Source organism: Schistocerca serialis, chromosome 6 (assembly GCF_023864345.2).
Source record: "Schistocerca serialis cubense isolate TAMUIC-IGC-003099 chromosome 6, iqSchSeri2.2, whole genome shotgun sequence".
NCBI lineage: Eukaryota > Metazoa > Arthropoda > Insecta > Orthoptera > Acrididae > Schistocerca > Schistocerca serialis.
In genome coordinates this window covers 316601851-316629059 of record NC_064643.1, presented here as the reverse complement: position 1 = coordinate 316629059, position 27209 = coordinate 316601851, and the positions used below count along the sequence as shown (strand labels likewise).

The 27209-nt window shown below is 38.8% G+C and overlaps 1 protein-coding gene across 1 annotated transcript in view; it reads left to right on the top strand.

The window, feature by feature from the left end:
• Nucleotides 1-27209, top strand: part of LOC126483698 (transmembrane 9 superfamily member 2) — a 135631-nt gene that overhangs the window by 83385 nt on the left and 25037 nt on the right. Inside the window, exon 8 of the mRNA XM_050106785.1 lies at nt 23607-23783. Within this exon, the coding sequence (XP_049962742.1) occupies nt 23607-23783 (177 nt within the window). The remainder of the gene's footprint in view (nt 1-23606; nt 23784-27209) is intronic.

Genomic DNA, 27209 nt, shown 5'->3' with positions numbered 1-27209 from the left:
TTACCTATCCCCTTGCTTTTTCCCACTCCAGCACTACACAGCCTTCTATCCTGTCAGTGCACCCATTAGTCTCTTTCTCCTTCTCTTCTTCTTTCCTTTCCCACTCCCCTTCTCCCCCTCCCCCAAATCACTTGACGGCACATAGCAGTCCTACCCTGTCCCCACCATACCCCTGCACATTCCCTCAAGCAGCACTACACCTTCTCCCACCCCTACCCTGCTACCCCTCTCCCTCCTCACACCATGCTTGCTCCTTAGCCCACCACCCATGGCAGGTTGCTGTTCCCATCAGTTGCAGTTGCAGTTGCAGTTGCTGCCTGCAGCTCGCCCACAGCGACCAGAGACAGTGCTCATGTGTTTGTGGATTGCATTTATGTGATTGCTTATGTGTCTGTTTCCTACTTTGGAGGAAGGCTATTTGGCCAAAACTTAAACATCTAGCAGTCATTTCATTGTGCCTGTCTGCGACTCAGTATCTCCTCTATAGGGTGAGTAGCAGTATTATCATTTTCATAATACTGATCTGTCAAAGTTGCTCAGTTCTTAAGGCATCTTTATGATTTTTGTATCTTATTTCAAAATTCCTCCTCACGTGTTTTGTATATGTAGTGTCACACGATGTGCGCTTTATCTTGTAGAGCCCGATGTGTCATACTTAATAGAATTATTTTTCAGATCATTATCCACTTTGCATTCCAATACACTTTCCATTTTAAAACCAACTGTGATGTTAAACTGCTGCAGGAGATTAGCTTTGTTTTGTGAGATGCTGCCACTCTGTTTTTGTATTACTCTTTGCATCTTGGTTATTTATATTTAAATAACATAAAAAAATTATGTTGTTTGATACACATTATGATGGGGGAAATAACAAAAAATTAATTTTGTATGTACAGTAAAATTCTTATTGCAATTTGCAGTGTTTCGTTGTTAGCGCACAATTTTTATGCATGATGTAGTGCATGTCTGGTGTTTTACTAAACATGATCTTGGAAAATAATAACTTATTTTGTTAAAACCAAGTGCCCGTATGGGGTTGCTGGTCCCTCATTGGGCGCCCCCCTGAGTGGCAGATAGGGGAACGTTCTCCAGATATGGAGGGTACCAGGGAAATGAGGTAGGTGGGGCAGACCAAAGCCAGTCGGTTTGAGGGCCAGTGGTTTGGAAGAAAGGCAGAGGAGCCCGCAACCATCAATTGCTGCCTTGCAGTCAGTAGAGGGATCTACAAAGGCTAAGGATATTCCCCTGAAAATGGAGCCAGCTACTTGCGAGCTGTAAGGGGCAATCCTTCAGATGGTTGAGCAGAAGATTAACAATATTCCCCTTAAAAAGCATTTGTTGTGAATGCTAACGAGGGAATAAGCCGGACAGATAATTTGATGACGACCCAGAAAACAAAAAAAGGATAAGTGATGTGTACGTAGGAACATGGAATGTGCAGAACCTATACCAAGCTGGAGCCCTATGCCAGCTGCTAAAGCGAGTAAGCAACTATTGCATAAAATTATTGGCTCTCCACGAAATTAGGTGCAAGGGAAGTGACATAATGAACTCCGGATATTTCACTATCTTCTATAGTGGCTGGAGGGCAAATACCTTTGGTACAGGTTTTGTGGTTGCTAAAGGACTGAAACATGCTTTAATGCACTTCGAAGTAATCAATGAACAGATGTCCATGTAAAGATTAGGGGAAACATTTTTCAACATAAGTGATAAATGTACAGTCTTAGACATAAAAACTACAGCCAGTCGGCCGCCACAGAGACTAAGTCAGAGTCGTTCACTTAAGGTAGCCAATAAAACAGACCGCCCCTGACAATGCTATGTCCGGCAATCTGCACGATCTGGCGACACTGTAAGATGTGGAAGTGTCAGGAGGAAGGGTTGTCTACTTCCGAGATGTTGTCATGTTGTGTGAGCCCGTGGTTTAGTGGTAATCGTTGTGCATTCTAAGCTTATAGTCGCGTGTTCACGTCCAAATGAACACACACACACACACACACACAGATATTTGGGCCTTCGTCTAAAGTTATGGATCTGATTGAACATTGAAGATAATTTGCTTCACATTCTACCCACCAGTATTACCAAATACTTTCAGAAACAATTCCCCAGGACAGCTCTTGGCTGCGTTGTGATCAGAACAGCTTACGCTCGAGCGTTTCCTCGCGCTGCAGCAGCTACTGGCCACCAGCCATACGCCACCCACCACCTGAGATTGGGTGTTGCCCAGGTGAACTCGGTGTGACGCTGTCCGTGTGTGTATCAAGTGTAATTTTCGAATTTGAAGTTCTAGTTATCATCTTGCAGTTAAGCATTGGATTTTACCTACTTGAAAATTATGAGCTTTGGTTAAGTGTTGTAAAATTGGATCACAGGTGAAAAAAGGTATAACATCTGCAACACAATATTCATTTTTGTTATAATAAAGGGGAGAATACAGAGGAGGCAGTTTGAAAGATTTGAACTGCGTGTGGAGCAAGTGCTTTTGCGAAAAATATGCCAGAAAAAGATATTCTTGTTTCAACAAAGATCATTCTGGCATGAATGATTTTCCACATTAAGGAAGTCTGGACTACTGATATAAGTAATGAATTACCATTTAACCATCATGTGACATTTGCATTCAACAGATAAGGTTCAGAAGTCTGTTGTAGGAGTACTGCATGCTCTAATTCGAAACAACAAAAATCAATGGAGAGACTATTATTGCAGTTTTGCTTGAACATTCATCAGGTCACACATTGAACATTCCTATGCAGTACTTCAGACTTTATTCAGTAAGTCGTCAGGAGATGGACGGAAACGTCAAATTAAGATTGCTTTCCGAGTCATATTCAGTCCAAAATGAGGTGGTTTTAAGGTAGTTGAGTGTTCTAGCAATTACACTTTGATAATTCCCATATGAGTATTCCGATAGCCAAAAGAACCCATTAGTGTGAAACCATCAGCAACTACATTAATATCAAACTGCAAGAACTCGAGACAATACGTGGACTCTTCCCTTCGCTGGGTAACCTCTTACTGTTATTTAGGATTCTCTCTGTCCTAGGCGTAATGCAAGTGGAACTTCACATTCATGATTCGCTTTCTGTTATTCTTGACAAACATCAGCAACTTGTAATCGCTGCGAGTAACAACTATGTGGTGGTGATAGTACAGGTTGTCAGTGGACGTGGCGGTGTTATTCTGTCAACCTGCTTACAGTTTGTGGTGCACATTATCTAGCGGTGACTAAGTACAGACAGTGTGGTGGCATCATCACTTATCTTTATTTGGCATCAGCTTGAGTAATGTGATTTAATGAACACAGTACTCCATTCACAAGCTGCTAATGATACAGTATGACTACAGAGATCATCATGCAGGTATTACATTAATTCTGGGGTGAATTGCTTGACAAATATTGCCATCAGCTATGCAGCTGAAATGACTCACTACACAGGTACTCTTTGTTGCACTTGGTTAAGTGATCAGCTCGCTGCAATCTTGCTTCTACTGTTCGTAAATACTTGTATACTGACCATTCGTTACTTGACTAAATATGTGCTACAATCTTATCTGCATGTATATGACATAGGTTAGCACCATCACAAAGCAATGACTAAGGAATGGATGCCGTTAGTCCCGTTACCTAGATGGCAAGACATATGTTCGAAAGTCACCTGTATTTCCTCAGAAAACAATTGCATCTTAAATATCAAAGGACAGACGTCCATACTGTCACAAGACGTTGAAATACAGGAATGGAGGCAGATGAAAATTTATGCCGTACTGAGGTTCAAACCTGAACCTGCTGCTTACTAGGCAGATGCGCTGACCATTACACTATCGGGACACAACGGCCAACCTCCTTGCAGGATCTATCTACACATGCTCCGCGTCAGACGCAAATGTCCATCTTTGCCACATACACCCCTCCCCCCCCCCCCCCCCTCCAATTCGATATATTACAAGTAATTACACTCTAGCCCCTAAACCTAGTTACAGAAATGCGAATAAGACTCATTGACATATAATGAGGATATTCCAGCCCCTGTCACCCACAGGTTTGAGACAAAGCTATAGTCACTTCAGAGGTCACTCACAGAACAAATCAGTTGGTATCCTTCCTGGTAGTATAACTGAAACTTGGCAACAATGCAGAATATGTTTGGCACCTCGTGACTGACGAGTTACTTCCTTGATGGCATGGAACTATCCTGCTAAATTCACTTGATATTATCATGTCATTTCAGTTGAATAATGCGAGTGATTTTCCGTCGAGATGTGATATAATGATATCAGTTAATAGTATTGAGTCCACGAAAATTGTTCCACAAGGGAAATATAGCTACTCTCCTCTCGTAAGCTGCAATTTATCAGCAATAGCGGCTACTGGACCAATAAGAAAGACACATAGGCCACACCTCTTCACTAGCTCCGAGGTAACGTACTTGCCTACCAGGTACAAGGGGCTTTTGTTCGCCTTTTGAGACTTGCTGAAAGCCGTATTTTTAATTCTTTTGTAATAGAGCTACAAGCAGACAGATAGAAACTCAATAAAGGAATCGTAAGATAACGCAGGGATAAAATGCTACTCTCAGTACCCCTTACAGTGAAAACCTTATGGTATTGCAGAATTCATAATACCACTTTTGTTTTGTACTGACATATTTTTTGTTGTTGTGAGTTCATAATTTTATCTATGAACTGCCACATTTTCATAATACTTGAATATGATATAGGACATGAAGTAAATACAGACCTTTTTGAAGTAAAAAGTTGGTAATATCCTACTAATTCATGTTAAAATAGGCACAATCAACTTCCAATGTTATAATAAGATAGACTGCCATCATGATGTTTCTGTAGTAAATTGAATTTAATTTGTATTAATATAGTGAATATTTTAATTGTGTTTCCATTTAGTTTATTGAACAAAAGAGTAATCATCAAAGAGAAATCAATCAGCAACAGTATATTCTTTCACAATATGTGAAACAATCTGACAATGCTAAAATAGTTTACAAATTCTACACCTGTAGAAACCTATTGGTTCTAACGATGTCATTAAACCGGTGTAGTTTGAAGAGCATTTTCTTGTAGGAATGAATTGCCTTGACGGCTGACCGATCAAGAGTGGGAAATGTATAAGTTTAAGAGTATACGATCAGAGGGACAAGTGCCTGAGAGATGACTTCCCTATCAATACCAGTGCCTAAGAGGTGATGTCCCTATCAATCTCCTGGATAGTTTTGTTTCTCAGATCAACAGCCTTTCATTTCTTCTTAGGAAGTTAACAATAAAGGCATCATAACTCGTCTCCAGTAACAGTACTGCATAGGAATGTTCAATGAGTGACCTGATGACGTTCTGGCAAAACTACAATAATAGTTACTCAATTGATTTTTGTTGTTTCAGATTAGAGCATACAGTACTCCTACACCAGACTTCTGAACCTTGCCCGTTGAATGTAAATGTCGCATGATGGTTAAATGATAATCCATCGCTTACATCAGTAGTTGAGAGATTCTTAATGTGGAAAATCATTCATGCCCGACTTCAGGCGGCGGGTGGTGTCTGGCCAGTGACTGGTAGCCACTGCAGCACGAGGAAACGCTCGAGCGTAAGCTGTTCTAATCATGACGCAGCCATGAGCTGTCCTGTGGAATTGTTTCTGGAAGTATTTGTTATTACTGGTGGGTAGAATGTGAAGCGAATTGCCTTCGGTATTCAATCAGGGCTGAAATGTTTGGGAAAAAAATATACAGTTGGACGCGAACACGCAACTATAAGCTTAAAATGCATGACGATTACCACTAGACCATGAGCTTACACAACACGACAACATCTCGGAAGTAGACAACACTTCCTCCTGACACTTCTGCATCTTACAGTGTTGCCAGATTGTGCAGCTTGACGGAATTAGCATTGTCAGGGGCGGCTGGATTTATTGGCCACTTTAAGTGAGTGACTCGAACTTGGTCTCTGTGGCGGCCAGCCCGCGGGCAGTTTTTATGTCTAAGACTGTACATGCATCCACAGAGGAGACAGATGAACAACAGAAGGATGAGTTTTATAGCAAGGTAAGGCAGTTGGATGATCAGGCTCCCAAACATGATGTTAAGATCTTAATAGGACACTTGAATGCAAAAATAGGAAAAGAAGAGTCTTATCAGCCAACTATAGGAAGAGGCAGCCTCCATGAAATATTAAGCCTCCATGAAATATCAAATGACAGTGGAATTATGGTTGTAGATTTTGCTCTAAGTAAAAACATGAGTATCAGCAGCACTTGTTTGACACACAAAAAATACACAAAGAAACATGGACTTCGCCATATGGACAAACTAGAAATCGGATAGATCATATATTGATTGATTGGAGGCATGGCTCGGACATAGTGGATGTTAGCCGCCAATGTGGAGCTGACTGAAATTCAGATCATCATCTAGGGAGAATTAAATTAAGTACAGGCAAAGGATCTCACTATTTAGTAAACAAAAAGGCCACAAACAGAAGAGGTTTGACATTAAGAAACTGACGTTAGAAGAAATACAGAGAGCATATCAGATGAAAATAGAAGGGGTCATTAAGAACGGTTCAGACACATCAAATGAACATATAGAAATAATGTGGAAATGATGTAAGACTGCAATCCTCGAGGCAGCTGGGGAGGTTTTGGGACACACACGGGCTCAAAGGAAGGCAGATTGTTTGAAGAATGTGTGAGAAGAATTAAGGAGCATAACATAGCATGAATGAAATTATCATAACATAGCATGAATGAAATTATTTCAGAGAAGAACTAGAGCAAATCTAAATAAATATAATGAGAAGCGGCATATAGCTAAGAGGGTTTGCAGACAGAAGAAAAGAGCACAAGAAAACAAAAAATTTGGAAGAAAATGTACAGCTGGGAGAAGAGAAGCAAGTAAGTGAAATGTACCAAAATATTAAAGAAGGTAAGGCCATGTTTCAAGTCAGAACAAATATATGTAGTAGTAAAGAAGGGGATTTGATAGAGTCGAGTAATAAAATACTTAACAGATGGGCAGAATACTTCGAAGAGTTACTGAACCCAGAAGTAGAAGGCTTAGAACAGGAAGAACTGGCAGAAATAACTTATTATGGGCCAGAGATCTTAACACCAGAACCCACATTGGAGGTAGTGATACAAGCAATTAAGACCTTAAAAAAACAACAAGGCACTTGGAGAAGATCAGATCCAGGAGGACTTCTCAAATATGGTGGGGAACCACTGTGGAAAGCAATACGTAAATTAATACTGAGCATCTGGCAGGAAGATAGCGTGCCAATGGAGTGGAAAACGGCTATTATGTGCACCATACATAAAAAAGGAGATGAATTAAACTTCCAGAATTACCCAGGAATCTCGCTGCTAAATACTACATGTAAAGTGTTCTCCAAGATCCTCACTAGGAGGCTTAGAACTGGAAGGCTTTATCGTGTTTTTACTCAGTGCCAATCTCAGCAAACAATATCATTCTCAGTGGCAATGTATAGTAATATCCTGTAATTTATAGGAATAAAGAGTTCAGTTTAAACTATATAAAATCTTTTAAGTATCATTGCCTTTGTGTGTAAAGTCTGATAGCCTAGGAACACAGGTACATTTTTGGTTTATATGCTTTCTGGACCACAATAGTAGTATTTGTGGCACACTGGGATTTCTTGCATCTGCTTCCTGCAGCACCTCAATATTGCCAGCTTATGTTGTGAATATAGTAATGAAAGAATGGTTTCTCATTCAAACTGAGTAGCTCTTACAAAAATGCTAGAGAAATTACACATTCAAGAGTTCTGCTAATTCCCCAAAGACCTGAAGAAGAAGAAGAAGAAGAAGCAGAAGAAGAAGAAACTACATTTCGTATGTAATAATTTGACTGTTTGTTGCAGCTGTTGATTTATGTTCACCTCTGAAGGCAGTTTTATAACATCACTTTATATTTTACTAACTAGACTAAAGTAAGTTTTAACTATGAGGGTCATTTGGAAAGTAAAGTTTTTTTTCCTATAGAAATTTTTATTTGATATAATTAAACAAACTTTATTTTACATACAGTTTGATATACAAGCTGCTACTCTACATAGTCACCATTGAAAGTTAGACACTTCTACCATTTCACCAGCTTTTTTATGCCTTTTGCATACTCAGGTGCCACCAGTTTGTTAAGCACTGATAGTTGGCTTATCAACACTCCTTTAGTGATGTCCACTCAAAAAATCATTTTGTTTGGGTAATAAGTGATAATCACTTGGGGCTAAATCTAGACCAGGGATTCCTAGGGATCGACATAAAGGAAATCGACCCCTATTAAATTAACACAAGTTCTTATTTAAAACTTTCAAGATAGGTAGGTACTGTATTGTTTATGTTGTGTTACGTGTACTAAGAATAATTAATATTTTTGTAGGAAGTAGCAGCTGTTTTAAGTTAGCGGACCATTATGAATAAGGGGGTTGATCTTAAAAGTAGGTAATTTGGCCATGGGGGTCTGAGGTAAGGGGTCACTTGTCCAAAATAGTTTGGGGATTCCTGATCTAGATTGTATGCCGGATGGTGAAACATTTACCACTGAAACTGCTGAAGCAAGTCCTTTGTCCCACTGCATGCAGACGTGCATTATTGTGATGAAGGATGACTCCATTGGTTAGCATTCTGCTCTGCTCGTTGTTAATGGTCCAGTGAAGTTGTTCAAGCACTTGACAGTAGGCCGCTTTATTTGTGGTCTCACCTCTAGGCATGTAGTCGATGAGCAGGACCCCCTTATAATACCAAAACACTGTAGCCATAATCTTTCTTGTCCCTAGAATTTGTTTTGCTTTTTGTGATTTTGTTGAGGATTGTGAATGATGCATTCCATTGACTGGTGCTTTGTTTCTGGTGTGATATCCAAGTCTCGTGACAGTATGATTCAAAAATTCATCACCATCCTTTTCATAGCAACTAAGAACTGTCAATGCAGCTACGATTTGCATCAGAAGAAATAATGCTGGGAAAGATATGTTGTTACCATAGAAAACCGTCTTTTCACAGTTATAGGCCAAGCTGCATTGGATTTACAATCACCAGCAAGAAACCAGTTTTCCTGGTGTCAACTTAGATGGCAATGTTCATACTGACCATAGTGTTATTGCAGAATGCTCTGAGGCACACTTTACATCCAGATACTATGCTGCAACTTGTATCTATGCAAAAGATTGAAGGAGATTGCATTAGAGATCAGAAATGAACTCTGTATATTTGCTGTAAATTCACCAGATGGCCCAATGATGTCATCTCTGAGCTTGCCATCTATGTACACTTAAAAACTAAATTTGCAAGTCTCTGCCACTGCCCATTTGACTGAAAACTTGTCACTTGTGTGTGCCAGATTCAAGTGTACTATACCAGGTTAGAAAGGAGAGTGAGTAAACAAGTTCACAAGTATAACCGAGGACTTGCTACATTGCCGCTACATACACAGCTGTTGTGCATAGTGATTTGATTATTATATACCAATATAGTGACTGAGGTACATCCCCCCCCCCCCCCCCCACACACACACACACACACTCAGAGAGAGAGAGAGAGAGAGAGAGAGAGAGAGAGAGAGAGAGAGAGAGAGTGAAACAGTCAGTCAATAAGTCAGTTAGTTTACCCCTGTTATCTTTATTTCTGTGCAAATACCATCACAACAGTGAGAGAGACTGTAATACCGCAATATGCAGTCGCCAAAATGTATAACACATCTGGTTTCTTGTAGAAGTCTATTACAGGTGCAAAAAGGACTGTGATGTGGTTGTTGTCACTTTGGAAAGAACTCGGCAGAGGCATCCTTGTGCTGTCCTTCTACTGAATGCCATGAAACCATGTACTAAATGCATATTGGCCGACTCTTCATAAGTAAACTTATCCATATTGTTTGTATCACTGTTAACGTACAACTAATACTGCCAGAAAGCAAATTAGAGACAGAACATCGCAGTATTGAATGCAGGCTCAAGGGCAAAGAGTAAAGTGGGCATTCTTGTTGTCAGCAGCAAGTATCATAAATGAATGGAACAAATTTGTTTCCAAACAAGACACACACTGCGTACTGTTGGCATTTGCAGTGTTGTGCACTATTTTCTATGCAGTACAGATACCAAGCTAATTGCAGCAAGAAATCGAACAAAACACAATTACTCTGTAATGAGCCAGCTGAGACCATGGGACCCTTACACCAAAATGCTTTGAAGGCTTCCCTGAGTGACCTCTGAAAGTTTGGTGGTGCAGATGCAGTTCGCTCGTTTGTGTGCGTGCGTGACAACACACAACATAATATTGAGTTTATGAAAACAGTACAAGAAAACAGGACATGGGTGTATGTTCACATTTTCAGCTGTTTTGAATATTTAGTTTATTGTTGATAGTTGAAAAGGCTATACCGATTTTCGAGTGCTCAGTGAATTTTTAAATTTGAGGAAGGTGGATCAAAGAATTTGTGTGAAATTTTACTTGAAAATTGGAATAAAGTACAGCACCGCATTTGAAATGTTGACTGTGACTTTTGGTGAATCTACTTATGATGTCTTGTATGTGACTGTTCTTGCCTGCTTTATTTCTTCAATGATCATCCTCAGTGTCGACATACTGGCTGAAAAACTAGGGGGTGTCTACTGTAAATGATGTAGTTGACAAGTGCACATTTGTGTTTTACAGTACTTTACTTTCACTATTAACAAACCCACAATAATACACAGTTATATGGGGACAGTGCACTATTCTTTAACTTTTGATAAGCCACATTAATATGTTGCAGGCGAACATCCACATAACCACATAATTCACATGTTCTTGAAGAATGCAAAGATACATATGGAGCAGACACTGTTATTGTCTTATCACAAGGCCTAATTGTGTAACACTTATTTCACAACAACATTGGAAGCTGAAGAAGTGAATTAAATTTTGTGCTGCGGCCGGGACTTGAACCTGGGTCTTCTTGCTTACTATGCAGATATACTGACCATTACACCACCACAGCATTATGGTCAGCGTAGCTGCACGAACTACCCAAGTCAAATACCCTTCCCAACACAAACTCCAAATCACATCTCCCCTTATATTGTGACTATTACTAGGGCTCTCCGACATTGGAATAGCATCCCAGCGTTGGACGTAATGGGGAAGTGCTGTACTACATGTGATCATATAGATCTTAAATTAAATTTTCCCTTGCTATTCCAATGTCAGAGAGCCCTGGTAATAGTGACAATATAAGGGGAGATGTGAATTGGAGGGAAATCTGTGGCACGATTTGTATAACTTTTGAACGATTCATACATTGTTGGCAGAATAAAGATTGACATTTGTTTCCTGATATAAATAGTTTGCTGCATAGGGGAATTAAGATAACAAAACTTTAATGAAACTTGCACTCTCTCTGGCATTTAATATTTGATATGGCCCCCCATGAACCATGGACCTTGCCGTTGGTGGGGAGGCTTGCGTGCCTCAGCAATACACATAGCCGTACCGTAGGTACAACCACAACGGAGGGGTATCTGTTGAGAGGCCAGACAAACGTGTAGTTCCTGAAGAGGGGCAGCAGCCTTTTCAGTAGTTGCAAGGGCAACAGTCTGGATGATTGACTGATCTGGCCTTGTAACAATAACCAAAACGGCCTTGCTGTGCTGGTACTGCGAACGGCTGAAAGCAAGGGGAAACTACAGCCGTAATTTTTCCCGAGGGCATGCAGCTTTACTGTATGATTAATGATGATGGCGTCCTCTTGGGTAAAATATTCCGGAGGTAAAATAGTCCCCCATTCGGATCTCCGGGCGGGGACTACTCAAGAGGATGTCGTTATCAGGAGAAAGAAAACTGGCGTTCTACGGATCGGAGCGTGGAATGTCAGATCCCTTAATCGGGCAGGTAGGTTAGAAAATTTAAAAAGGGAAATGGATAGGTTGAAGTTAGATATAGTGGGAATTAGTGACGTTCGGTGGCAGGAGGAACAAGACTTCTGGTCACGTGACTGTAGGGTTATAAACACAAAATCAAATAGGGGTAATGCAGGAGTAGGTTTAATAATGAATAGGAAAATAGGAATGCGGGTAAGCTACTACAAACAGCATAGTAAACGCATTATTGTGGCCAAGATAGATACGAAGCCCACACCTACTACAGTAGTACAAGTTTATATGCCAACTAGCTCTGCAGATGACGAAGAAATTGAAGAAATGTACGATGAAATAAAAGACATCATTCAGATAGTGAAGGGAGACGAAAATTTAATAGTCATGGGAGACTGGAATTCGAGTGTAGGAAAAGGGAGAGAAGGAAACATAGTCGGTGAATATGGATTGGGGCTGAGAAATGAAAGAGGAAGCCGCCTGGTAGAATTTTGCACAGAGCACAACTTAATCATAGCTAACACTTGGTTTAAGAATCATGAAAGAAGGTTGTATACATGGAAGAACCCTGGAGATACTAAAAGGTATCAGATAGATTATATAATGGTAAGACAGAGATTTAGGAACCAGGTTTTAAATTGTAAGACATTTCCAGGGGCAGATGTGGACTCTGACCACAATCTATTGGTTATGACCTGTAGATGAAAACTGAAGAAACTGCAAAAAGGTGGGAATTTAAGGAGATGGGACCTGGATAAACTGAAAGAACCAGAGGTTGTACAGAGTTTCAGGGAGAGCATAAGGGAACAATTGACAGGAATGGGGGAAAGAAATACAGTAGAAGAAGAATGGGGAGCTTTGAGGGATGAAGTAGTGAAGGCAGCAGAGGATCAAGTAGGTAAAAAGACGAGGGCTAGTAGAAGTCCTTGGGTAACAGAAGAAATATCGAATTTAATTGATGAAAGGAGAAAATATAAAAATGCAGTAAATGAAGCAGGCAAAAAGGAATACAAACGTCTCAAAAATGAGATCGACAGGAAGTGCAAAATGGCTAAGCAGGGATGGCTAGAGGACAAATGTAAGGATGTAGAGGCTTGTCTCACTAGGGGTAAGATAGATACTGCCAACAGGAAAATTAAAGAGACCTTTGGAGATAAGAGAACGACTTGTATGAATATCAAGAGCTCAGATGGAAACCCAGTTCTAAGCAAAGAAGGGAAAGCAGAAAGGTGGAAGGAGTATATAGAGGGTCTATACAAGGGCGATGTGCTTGAGGACAATATTATGGAAGTGGAAGAGGATGTAGACGAAGATGAAATGGGAGATACGATACTGCGTGAAGAGTTTGACAGAGCACTGAAAGACCTGAGTCGAAACAAGGCCCCCGGAGTAGACAACATTCCATTGGAACTACTGACGGCCTTGGGAGAGCCACTCCTGACAAAACTCTACCATCTGGTGAGCAAGATGTATGAGACAGGCGAAATAGCCTCAGACTTCAAGAATAATATAATAATTCCAATCCCAAAGAAATCAGGTGTTGACAGATGTGAAAATTACTGAACTATCAGTTTAATAAGTCACAGCTGCAAAATACTAACACGAATTCTTTACAGACGAATGGAAAAACTAGTAGAAGCTAACCTCGGGGAAGATCAGTTTGGATTCCGTAGAAACACTGGAACACGTGAGGCTATACTGACCTTACGACTTACCTTAGAAGAAAGATTAAGGAAAGACAAACCTACGTTTCTAGCATTAGTAGACTTAGAGAAAGCTTTTGACAATGTTGACTGGAATACTCTCTTTCAAATTCTAAAGGTGGCAGGGGTAAAATACAGGGAGCGAAAGGCTATTTACAATTTGTACAGAAACCAGATGGCAGTTATAAGAGTCGAGGGACATGAAAGGGAAGCAGTGGTTGGGAAGGGAGTAAGACAGGGTTGTAGCCTCTCCCTGATGTTATTCAATCTGTATATTGAGCAAGCAGTAAAGGAAACAAAAGAACTATTTGGATTAGGTATTAAAATCCATGGAGAAGAAATAAAAACTTTGAGGTTCGCCGATGACATTGTAATTCTGTCAGAGACAGCAAAGGACTTGGAAGAGCAGTTGAACGGAATGGACAGTGTCTTGAAAGGAGGATATAAGATGAACATCAACAAAAGCAAAACGAGGATAATGGAATGTAGTCGAATTAAGTCGGGTGATGCTGAGGGAATTAGATTAGGAAATGAGACACTTAAAGTAGTAAAGGAGTTTTGCTATTTGGGGAGCAAAATAACTGATGATGGTCGAAGTAGAGAGGATATAAAATGTAGACTGGAAATGGCAAGGAAAGCGTTTCTAAAGAAGAGAAATTTGTTAACATCGAGTGTAGATTTATGCGTCGGGAAGTCATGTCTGAAAGTATTTGTATGGAGTGTAGCCATGTATGGAAGTGAAACATGGACGATAAATAGTTTGGACAAAAAGAGAATAGAAGCATTCGAAATGTGGTGCTACAGAAGAATGCTGAAGATTAGATGGGTAGATCACATAACTAATGAGGAAGTATTGAATAGGATTGGGGTGAAGAGAAGTTTGTGGCACAACTTGACCAGAAGACGGGATCGGTTGGTAGGACATGTTCTGAGGCATCAAGGGATCACCAATTTAGTATTGGAGGGCAGCGTGGAGGGTAACAATCGTAGAGGGTGACCAAGAGATGAATACACTAAACAGATTCAGAAGTATGTAGATTGCAGTAGGTACTGGGAGATGAAGAAGCTTGCACAGGATAGAGTAGCATGGAGAGCTGCATCAAACCAGTCTCAGGACTGAAGACCATAACAACAACATGCTAGAATGGACTCTTAACAATAGATACCTGATAAAATAAATGTCTTAGTTTCACACCCAATTGTCAGTGGGTCCCCACTGTGTAAGATAGCAAAGTTGTATACAGTTTCATGACTTACTCGGGGCTCCCCATCCCATTCTTGAAGTTTCAGCACTGTATGTTGTTGCCAGTGTCACTGTATGACAGATAGCCACGGACACTTCTTTCCTTCTTGCCACAATAGCGATCTGTGGTGATGCTGAAGACACCCAGTTATTCATGTTAAATGCAGTGCTCAAATACAGTGTTAAAGTAATAAAATAAATGGTTTTTCAAGTTAAGAGGAACCTTGCGCTTGTGCATTTCCTTTTTAAAATTGGGCTTTCTTGGCACAGAATTCTAATTTTTTAAATTAGTATGGTTTTGGTATTATAGCACGTAGGGTAACCTTGTGTGATTTTTCTCTATCCAGCAAACTTTGTAGGTTTCCTAACCATCCTAAACAGAATTTTAATGAGGCCTCTAATTTATGAAATTATGGAAATACACCAAATGCATACTAACTTTCAATTTCTTCGATTTACGATAAGTTTCAGATGCTATTCATCATGCTCTCACGGTACTAATGTTCATTAGCATTTTTAGTTTAATAACCAACAAATAAAATGAGGCTAACATAAAATATGCAATATTTTAAATTAATTCTTAAAGACTATAATACACTCTACCAAATGAGCTGCTTTTTCTATGTCTGACAAAACCATATAATTATTTATAACTTCTACAGCTGTTTGTTCTTCTTTTCCTCTCTTCCTAGAAAGTCTCCATTCTTTCACTTGTTTTCTTTCTCTCCTCTTTAGAAGTGTAATGTGTGGACGTCCTTATTAGTGGTTTCTCTTCAAATTACCTTATGCTGTTGACTTTGCTTCTGAATTTTTATTTGTCTTGGATCATCTCTTTTGAACTCTTGACCCAATTTGAGGTAGACTTTAATGATGTGATGTAATCAAAGATATTTTTGCTGAGTCAGTGTTCGTCGATTCTTGCTAGCTGTCCATAATATTTCAACCGTTCTATGTACATTGTGTCCGTTAATTTTTTTGTGCACTTGTAGATCTCCCAATTTTCCTATTCTTTGAAGTTCAATCAATAGTCCTCTGAGGCCCCTCGAACTTTCCTGAGAATCTTGCTATCCTTCTTTTCAAGTTTTTCCAACTGTCCTTTTTTATTTAGAATAAGAAATTCGGAAGAGTAGAGTCCTTCCGTATTTATAACTGAATTATGGTGCTCAATTTTGGCCTTATAGGATATCACTCATTTGTTGTATCCGTTCTGTGTTAGTTTGTAATCAAAGTCTAATTTTCTGGCTCTTCCTTTGCCTCTTTATCCAATCCATTATGGTGGATGCATTCTCCTAAGTATTTGAACTTTCTATCCTTCAAGTCTTCAGATTTTTTAAAAAACTTACCATTTTAGATGTTGTCTGTCAGGATTTGTTTTAGGATTTACCTAGTTTTCCTATCAATTCTGAATTCCTCTAAAATGCTAAATAAAGTTTGTCTGTCACTTGAGTTAGCTTTTGTGAAGTCAATAGAAATTGTGTTCTGGTTTCTTATTGCTCTAGTTCTTAGAATGCTCTTGAGGTTAACTATCTGTTACATGCATGACTGCCTTTTGGGAAACCAGCTTGATATCCCCCAATAAGGTGATCAGTCTGTTCTTCAACTCTTCTCAGCAGGGCTTTAGAGAGTATCTTATAAGCAACTGGAACTAAGGAGCTTTCTCTATAGCTATTTGGATCTGTTTGGTTGCATTTTTTATGAAGTGCATATATGAGTTCACATTTCCAGTCTGCTGGTATCTTTCCAGTTTTCCACATTAGTACCCTACTATTACACAAACATAAAATATGATTTATGTTGCCTTTAATGTCAACTCATTGCCATTCATGACACATATAAATGCTAAACAAGGGAGATACATTTATTTTCACTGTATTAGGCATACTAATAGTAACCATTTTAAATCACTTTCAAGTTTTTATCCAGTAGATACGAAGATTCTTGACATTATGTTTTCAGTGTGACTCACTGTTGGCTTTCATCAAACGTCCTCCAGCAGCATCTTTTTCTTTGCTGGTGCTTTGATGAAGTCTCCCCCTGTTGAAGTTTCAGCACCATTCACAGGCAGCCACACTGCCTGGCTTCCAATTGTGGACACTTCTTTTTTATTCATCAAAGTAGCAATCTGTCTTGCTGCTTAAGAGATAAACAACGATTTGGGAATTGAGAGTCCACCTGGACGCAAAACACTTTTTGTTATTTATTCCCCAAACTAGTTTCCACAACAATTATCACCATCATCAGTGGGTTCTTTAAATCTAAAACATGCAAGAATAGTATAGTTATTGTAACACACTATTACATTTGTACTGTTTGTTTTTTAAATATTGTTTTCTGTGGATACTTTCATACTACCTTATTTATTGTACACTTCAGCATAATTTTTAGAATTGTTGTTGCTGTTTGCAGCGTACTTTAAGTGCTTTTTCTGTTGCTGTTTTTCTCAGCATACATCATGTCATTTGGAACTGTGTGAGAGTCTCTTAGGAAACAAAACTAAAACATGAACTTACATTTATCACTGTTCAAACCATTGGATTGCAGTAATGCTGTGATATAGTTTTGGTGTGTAATAGGCTGTTACTTAGTTTGCCAAGTATTCACATTCATAGAATAGTTTGCAGCTAATTTTATACACAGAAAAACAAAACTTTTTTACTTCTTTTATGATCCAAAACATTACGCCATCTTGCTGTTCATATGTGTCACGAGAAATGTTCTGCATGTTGCAAGAAGGCTACAGAAACTGTAGCGAGAGTTCTAACAACTTATGTTCCTTATTTATGTCCCTGTGGGTGATGTGGGAGTAGTTCTTTTGTGTGTGTGTGCTTTCTGTTCTGTGTCCTGGGTCGGTTTTCTCAGAACGGTACAGTGTGTGTTGTTGCAAAGTGTTGTGTTTGTGTTTACTACATTTTTCCTTTCCACTACAGGCTTTTGTGTGTAGTAATTTTCTTCTGTTGTTAGTTGTCTGTATAAACTGTTGCTGTGTTTTGGGATGTGTAAATCGCTTACGATATCAGTGGGGTTATGGTTTTTGCTCATTAGGTGTTATGCGAAAGTTGAATGTGTGCTGTCACTCTATAGGGCTCTCATGTGCTCTGTGTACCTTGTTTGGAAATTTGTGCTTGGTTGTCCTATGTATTGGGCCTGGCAGGAGCTACATGTGGGTTAGTATATTCCAGCATTGCTGAATTTGGCTAAGATTCCACTGATTGGGGGACCCCATGGGTAGCCCCTCTTGGTGCAAATAGAAGTTGTTGTTGAAACTGAAGTAGTTTTGCTCTGTGATTAGCCTAAGAATGGATGGGATTTCATTTATTTGTATTTATGGGAATTTCTTGCACTTTAGGTGTTGTTCTATAATGTTTATAGTGTCTTTTGTGTGTGTGTGTGTGTGTGTGTGTGTGTGTGTGTGTGTGTACATGGATGTAATGTCGAAAGATACCAGTTTTGCTGTTGGGGGAACCTTAGCCAACATTTTCTTCTATCATATAGAGAAAACAATATTCAACAACATTCTGAAACAAGAAGGGTGCAAAATAATCTACCGATATGTGGATTACATAATCTGTCTTGTAGGTGAAACACAAAATAGGATAGAAGAGCTACACAGTAATATCAACATAGTGTACCCACAAATCCACCTCACAATGGAAACATAGAAGAACAAGAAACTAAATTTCCTAGATCTTACAATCACAAGAAACAACCACCACCATGAATTTTCCATCATCAGAAGGCCCACATCCGCAAGCACTGTTATCCATAGCTCACCCAACCACCAGAAAGTACACAAATACCCCAGTTTCACACACATGCTCCACAGGATAAACAGAACACCCCTTAAACCAGAAAATTACCCATAGGAATAAATATAATCAAACAAATAGCTGTTGAAAACAACTACAAAACAGACATCATAAACAAGCTCAACAACAAGGTAAAAATGAAACATAAAAACAGCAGCCACTCACTCAAGAGCACAACAAAGGGACGGGAAAACCCAGAGGCAAAACACACAGACAACACAGCAGATCACACAACTTCAGGAAAAGGAGACAGATAGTATACACGAACACACAATAATAAAATATCATATAGAATTGCAAACATCTTGAAAAAGCAAAGGATCCCAATAACATTCAGAACACACAATGTAAAACCATACAAAAAAATCTCAGATAAATTCAGCAATGCTGGACTACACTAACTCACATGTAACTCCTGTCAGGCCCAGTACGCAGGACACCTAAGCACAAATTTCCAAACAAGGTACATAGAGCACATGAGAGCTCTAAAGAGTGACAGCACCCATTCAACTTTCACAGAACACCTAATGAACAAAAACCACAAGCGCAAATACCAAAAGCTATCTGCACATCCTGAAACACATCAACAGTTTATATCGACAACTAACAATAGAAGAAAATTGCTACATACAAAAGGCTGTAGTGGAAGGGAAAAATGGAATAAACAAAAACACAACACTTTGTAACAACACGCTCTGTACTGTTCTCAGAGAATTGATCCAGGACACAGCACAGAAAGCACACACACGCAAAAGAACCACTCCACCATCATACACAGTGACATAAATAAGGAACAGAAGTCGTCAGAACTTCCACTAGAGTTTTTGTAGCCTTCTTGCAACATGCAAAACATTTCTCATGACACTCATGAACAGCAAGATGGCGTAGTGTTTTGGATCATAAAAGAAATGTGAAAGTTTTGTTTTTCTGTGTATAAAATTAGCTGCAGGCCACTCTATGAATGTGAGTATGTGACAAACTAAGTAACAGTCTAGTACACACCAAAACTATATCCATAACACTACCACAATCTCAATTGTATAATGCTGATAAACGTAAGTTCACGTTGTAGGTTTGTTTCCTAACAGCTGCTCACACAGTTGCAGATGACATGATGTATGCTGAGAAAAACAGCAACAGAAAAAGCACTGAAAGTATTCTGCAAACAGTGACAACAGTACTTAAAACCATGCTGTAACATACAATAAATAAGGTGGTATGAAAATATCCACAGAAAACAATATTTAAGAAACAAACAGTACAAATGTAATAATGTGTTACAGTGTATTGTAACTATGCTATTTACTGCAAGTTTTAGATTTAAAGAACCCACTGTTGATGGTGATAATTGTCACTAAAACTAATGTGGAGAATATATAAACAAACAAATAACAAAAAGCATTTTGTATCAAGGCAGACTCTCAATTCCCATATTGTTGTTTTTCTATGCAAATTTGGTCCAAATGGAAGAGTTCCACGATAAAGTTATTGCTTAAGAGATCTAGTTATTCATGTGAACTGCAGTGCTAAAATACTATATTAAAAATAATAAAATAAATTGTAATGCAGTTTAAGAGGAAACTCATAACTTCATATATTTTATTACTCTTGTACAGTTCTTTACCATTGTTTTATCTCATTCCAGCTTCTATGTCTCAGATTAAACTGTTAAAAATTGAACTGGCTGTCTAGATACCTCTGAACAGCAGCCTGGCCTGAGTTGTGGTATTTTCTACCTTTTTATGTTTCATATTTGTTCTTGGTTTCATGATTGTTAGTTGTTTTATTTAAGGTATTTTTATATTTTTGGCATTCTGTGACTTGGCGTTCTGCTGTCTTCTGCAGTGACTAAGGGTGCAGCTGTGATCAGGTACAGAAGCCTACTTCCTGTTGGAAGACTAGCACTGGGAGACCTGGCTGTTTCTAGCTGGTGCATCCTTCCAACCTTACTGCGTTTTATTGCACTCCCTTTCATTTTTTTCCCCTTTGTTTTTCCTTTTATCTGGTTCTAAGCTTCAGATGTAACAGCAAAACATCATCCTTTCCTCCTCATGGAATCCTTTAGACTTTGACTATTTAAAGAAGAAGGCACTTATGATTTTGCAGTTTGGTCCATTTTAATTCCAATAATCAGTCATTCGATCAATCAATCAATTGATCAATCAATCAGTCGATCCATCCATTTGAAAGAGACTTTAATATATCAACAAAAATAATCAATTTTTGAAAAAAAGTGGCAGAAGCAGCAGGAGAAAACAAGTATAAAGGTTAAAGAAATGTGCATGTTGTTGGAGCCAGTGGCTCCTCCTCCTAGCAGAAGGGTTGAAGAGGAAGGAAGATTGTTGAAAGAAAAGGAGTGGTGGAGTAGGAAATGGGGAGAGTTCAGACAGTCGCCCAGAACTGCAGGTCAAGGGAAACTTATTGGACGGGATGAGAAGGTAAGACTCCACTGAACGAAGTTTAAACACCTGAGAGTTTCAATGTGGAAGGCAGGGTAATAAGCAAGATGGAGATTAGTGACAAAACATCATGAAAGCTGAATACATTATATGTGGTAGAGATGGGGAGGTGGGAAAAAATCAGACAGTTTAGAAATTAAAAGATATTGAAAATTAAAAGGGAATGAATAAAGGAATAGTTACCGAGGAGAAATGCTGAGACTGAGGAAATTAAAGAAAATAATTAATGTAAATTAAAGCCAGGTGGGTGGTGAGAAACCAGGATGTGGTTTAACACCAATTCCCACCTCCGAAGAAGTCATGAGTGTCATGTTGAGAGTGTGCTCTGCAGCAAGACATTGTTCTTTGCCAGTATATGCCCCTGCCTATGCTCATTCATTTTAACTGTTAAATTGGTGGTAGCAGTACCAATATAGAAGCTGAAAAGTGTTTATACAATTGTTGGTACCCAACATGTGTCATTTCAGAAGTGGCTCTCCCTTAGATAGTATTTGTTTTGACAGTTAACAGGGCAGGTATAGGTGATGGTAGGCGGGTGCTTAGGGCAAGTCTTATAGCAGGAACAGTTACAGAGTTACTAGCTGTGGGTAGAGAAATGGATGCAGAAGAAACATAGGATCTGACCAGTATATTATGTAGATGGGGAGGGGGGGGGGGGGGGGGACAACGAAAAGTTATTCTAGATGTAGTGGGAAAAATGCCGGACAGAATGGAACTCATTTCAAGGCATATTTTTGGAAGTCAAAGCCTTATTGAAGTAGCTGATTAATATATTCCAGATCAGGATAATACTGAGTGATGAGAGGTGTACTTTTAACTTGTTTTTTGGAGGGATCAGCAGTACCAGGATTGGGTGTGATGGACTGGGAAATCTGCTTTTGTTCTAGGCTGATAGAGTATTTGTATTAGCCAAAAGTCTCTTTTCAGCCCTACAACTTCAAATTTCAATAACAGGTCAGAATTGACATCACAAAGTTATCCTGTCTTCTCCTAAACTATCTCAACAATGGTGTTTTCCTTCCTGTCTCCAGCTCCTTAAACAGCCACACCACCAGCACCCACTCCTGTCCTGCAAACCAAGCTTGGTCAACCTTCTTAACATGCCCCAGCCTTCACCATTGCCTCTCAGAGCAATGATAACACAAGATCACAAGAACCAACGACAACAGTACAGTGTTCTCAACCTCTCATCTAAGGCACTTTTCCCTCTTCAGTTATCTGTATTATCCAAGGGCCTCACTTCCAACCCTATCCATGTGACACAAACTGACCTACAGGCACTCCAACCTCAGGCATCTCGTAAGGTCTAATACCTCAGTTCATAGTACTTCATACACCACCTTAACCACGTACTCCTACCTTTTATCTTCTTCCTAAGATCCACAAACCCAGGCATCTGGTGTCCCGTAGTTGCTGGCTTCAAAATACCCTTCAACGTGTGTATGCCTTAGTGGATCAATGCTGCAACCTACAGTACAAATACTCCTCTCCTATATTAAAGTCACTTACCATTTCTCTGATCCCATGAAATCTGTTCTTGTTTTACTCCCATCACACACCTTGCTTGTCACCACTGATGCTACCTCCCTCTATACCATCATTCCTCGCGCTGAACATTGCCTTAACCTCTTGGTCTGAAGGATCCTCCTGGCGACATAACTCAGCTACAACTGCCTCAGGCGCATGTAACAGTTGTTTCCAAGCCATTTGTAACAGAACTGTGAAAAATATTCATAGTAAAATTAGTAACATTATTGGTGCAGCTGAGTTTGATATGACTCAGAATACACATAGCGAGCCAAGATGTCTTACACAATAGTTACAGTCATTCCAATAGCACGACTGGCTAGTAGGGTTCCTGGCCAGATAGACTTCCTGTGCTGAGCAGGTGGAGAAGTGAAGAGGATAATTGAATTCGAACATTGAATAGGATCTCTTTTGCTAACGGATGGTATCAACGTGAGATCAGCTGCGAAAAATCACACTCTTCTACAGAGTGGTACACATACATACATACATAAAGGAGGGAAATGAATTTTTTCCCTTGGGTGAAACTTGATGTAAGCTTTTATAGTCATAATTTTGGTTGTGGAGGAGGAGGGGGGGGAGTGTTGTTTGTTTATGTATATACGCTTATCAAATTCCATTTCCTCTTACATATTACTATTATTGACATGACATCTGAATTGATGAAGTTGTTATCAGCAAAATAAGAGCAATACAAATGTGCGGTATGTAGCCCACGTATCCACATAAATTTTTGTTGGGCGGGTGTCGATTGGCAGGAAGCCAACGATTCATGCCATACACTAACACCAAGTTCCTGCACAACTTTTGTTGTATTAGATGTACATGCCAACCCATACAGATGCAGGCTGTATGTTGAACAGAGTGGTGGTAAAATGCCTAATTTCTAATTTTTGTGTCTTTTATTGTAGCACAGATTTTTTGTACATACACACCGATGTGCATTTTTACTCAGTCTGTGCCATTTTTATCTTTGTTTCAGAAAAATAACACTATAAAGTGGTCATCACGGTGGGATTACATATTGGAGTCAATGCCTCACACAAATATTCAGTGGTTCAGTATCCTGAATTCCCTAGTTATTGTTTTGTTCTTGTCTGGTATGGTCGCCATGATCATGCTGAGAACATTGCACAAGGATATTGCTCGTTACAACCAGGTAAGAATAATATGTATTATTTCTCAGCGGTGTTTTTTTCCCCCCATATGCCATGTCTCCCCTATTCCTTAATCAAAATTATTAATTGATACATCATTTTGAAGATTTTGTTCACCACTAATGACGAAGAATATACAAATAGTTTACAGTTGTTGTTTTTGTTAAAAAAAACTCTATTTTTCAAACATTATGGCTTTTCACATTCATTTTGTTCTCCTGCCAATATACCTGAGTTGTGGACAACATTTCAGGACTCACTCACAGGAGATTTTCAGAGACAGCACATGCTTTCTGAAGCCTACAACCTCCAACTGCTAGAATTGGAGAATGTTTTTTAAATATCATGGCAAATCTGGCCAACAATTCAAGCAGCTGGCACCTGTTGTGATCATCGCACAACATACAACAGAATCCTACAATGCAGAAGAAGAATGTATGAACAACAAGGCAGCTTACAAAAAACTAAATGAAGAAAAGAAGGCAATAGCCGAGGAAGTCTTAAATTCAGTAAGAAATAAGATTCCCAGTTGTTACTTCATTGATGGACTGAAAGGCTCCAGTAAAACATTTCTCTACAAAACTTTGTGTCACATTTTACAAGGTGAAAACAAGGTTATATTAACAGTTGCATGGACAGGCATTTGCTGCCAATTTCCTACCAGTGGGACACACATCAGATAGGATTTCGAACTATCTGTACTCATCTTCAGCATATTAGTCTCTTCGATTCACACTCTCACTGAGGATGCACAACTTCTCTGGGATTTGGACGTCATCATTTGGGATGAGATATCAATAGTTCCCAAAGATGCACTAAGTATTGTCGATCAACTTTTAAGGAGCATCATGAATAATAATCTCTGTAATCTTAAACTGTCAATACCTGTACAATTATGGATACAGTGGGAATCATACAGCCAACGAGTTGCATGTCAAAAGTTTATTCAAATCTTTACCTAGGTTTGGACAGATACAAACCTGTCTTAGTCATGAGAAGTAATAAATCATATCAAATATTGCATGAAAAGAGAAATGAAGTCATAGGGCTTAATTAGTGATCCTTATAAACCCTGTGGTGTAGCTATATGGCTTAGTCAATAGTAAAAATGATCCCTGTAAAATTTGAGGTAGATGTCCATCATGGTCTGTCAGTGTGTATGATGCACATCTACATTAGATTATACATGGATCATTTTTATTGTTGACTAAGCCATAAGGCTATGCCATAGCATTTGTATGGACGACTTTTTTTTGTTTGTTAATTAAGCCCTATGACTTCATTTCTTTTTTTATGCAATATGTGAAAGAGTTATTACTTCTTCTGAGAAGTTTATATTTGTCGAAATGTAGGTAAAAGATTTGAATAAACATTTTACAGGCAACAGATTGACTGGATGAATCCCATTGTATCAATAATCATCTACCTTATGGAGGCAAAATAACATTTGGTGGAGATTTCCATCAAGTATAACCCGTTGTTAGACATCGTAGTAGAGAAGCCATTGTCAAAACTACAGTTAAACAATCACCCTTAGGGTGCCGTGTAAAAATTCATAAGTTGATTCAAAGTAAGAAAGCAAATGGTAATGTGGTTTTTGCTGGATGGTCACTTAAATTGAGTAGCAGTGATTTAGATCAGATTATTTCAGTGAAGTGATCAAAATTCCTAAACATTATTATTGTAGTTCTGATAGTATTGTTACTTCCTTATTCAGCGTCACAGAGGTCAGTAAACAAAATGCTTCATCATTCTATTCAACGGTGATTCTGTTTATCTTGAGAGGCAAAGGTTTACCTCAGTTCTGATTCTGTTAAACTTGACGAAATAAACAACATTAATCTGTATCCGGTAGAATTCTTGAACTCTTTAAATCTCTGCAGTTTACCAGCTCATCAATTTTTTTAAAAATAAAATGTTATTATTTCATTACTTTATTTTTATTATCTTAATAGTTATCAGAAGTTAATTAATGGTGCAAGATCAGTGGTAACTCAGTTATACCAGTACATCATCACTGCTAAATTCATTGATACCAATAAGTGTACTTGTACCCCACAGTACCTTCTGATCCAGCCACGCCTTTTCAGATGATAAGAAAACAATCCCCTTTAAAAGTAGCCTTTGCTGTGATCTTTAATAAAGCAGATCATCAGACACTTCTATGGGCAGGATTGTATTTACCATAAACTTTTTTTTTTTTTTGCTTGGGCAGTTATATGTTGCGTTTTCACGAGTTCGCAAATATGGTGATGTTTATGTCATCCTAAAGACACAAAACCAAAATATAAACAATGATCGTAATGTAACTGCTAACGTTGTTTTCAAGTGGTTCAAATGGCTCTGAGCACTATGGGACTTAACATTGGGAGGTCACCAGTCCCCTAGAACTTACAGCTACTTAAACCTAACTAACATAAGGACATCACACACATTCATGCCTGATGCAGGATTCGAACCTGCGACCGTAGTGGTCACATGGTTCCAGACTGAAGCGCCTAGAACTGCTCGGCCACTTTGGCCGGCAACATTGTTTTCAAAGTTGTTTTGTGAAGTAGAGAATTTTTGAAAACTAACATTCATCTGACAAAGACAACATCTTCTTTACTTATGTTTCATAGTTAACCATGTTATATATAATGACATTGCTCTTTTTATAATCAGACTAATATTTGCAACTTATGTTCAAAATGTAATACTGCGATTAAGAATTTTGATGGTAACTGAGTCCACAGCCTTTGTAAAATTTTTAAATGAGATCATTCCACTATTAGGTATTAAAATAATATTTATTGTAATTACAGTTTGGACAAGGCGTTTTCAAGCATTGTGGGATATTGTAACCCACTCAGTAATATAAAGTTGTGATGTACTGTGTAGGAGTAGTTACATGTGGTGTTTTGATTTTTTTTTCTGTTCCACATAGTATATGCATTAGGAAACTGGTGAAATAATGATATAAAATTTCAGGTAGTTAGTATATCATTATTTCAAAGCTTACTGACATATGTGGTATATGAAACGGGGGTGATGTGGTATATGAAACGGGGGTGGGGGGGGGGGGGGGGGGAACACCATATGCGACTACTCTTACACAGCTATTCACAGGTTTATATTACTGAGTGGGTTACACCATTCCACAATATTGAAAATGACCACATGTCGCGAAATTGCAATTGCAATAAATAATGTTTTGACAGCCAAAAGGAAGAGATTTCATTTAAAAACTTTTATTAAGATATACTTGTATTTACTTATTTCTGCATTGTTATACCACCTATTGGTGACTAATCAGGATAGAGTTCAAATTATTTGCACAGATCAACAGTATATTTGAAAGCGGGAATTGGTAGCAGCAGACTGTCAGGCTACTTCGAAATTTACGTGGTGTAAATTTTTAATATCACATTTATTATGAACGCTTTTGT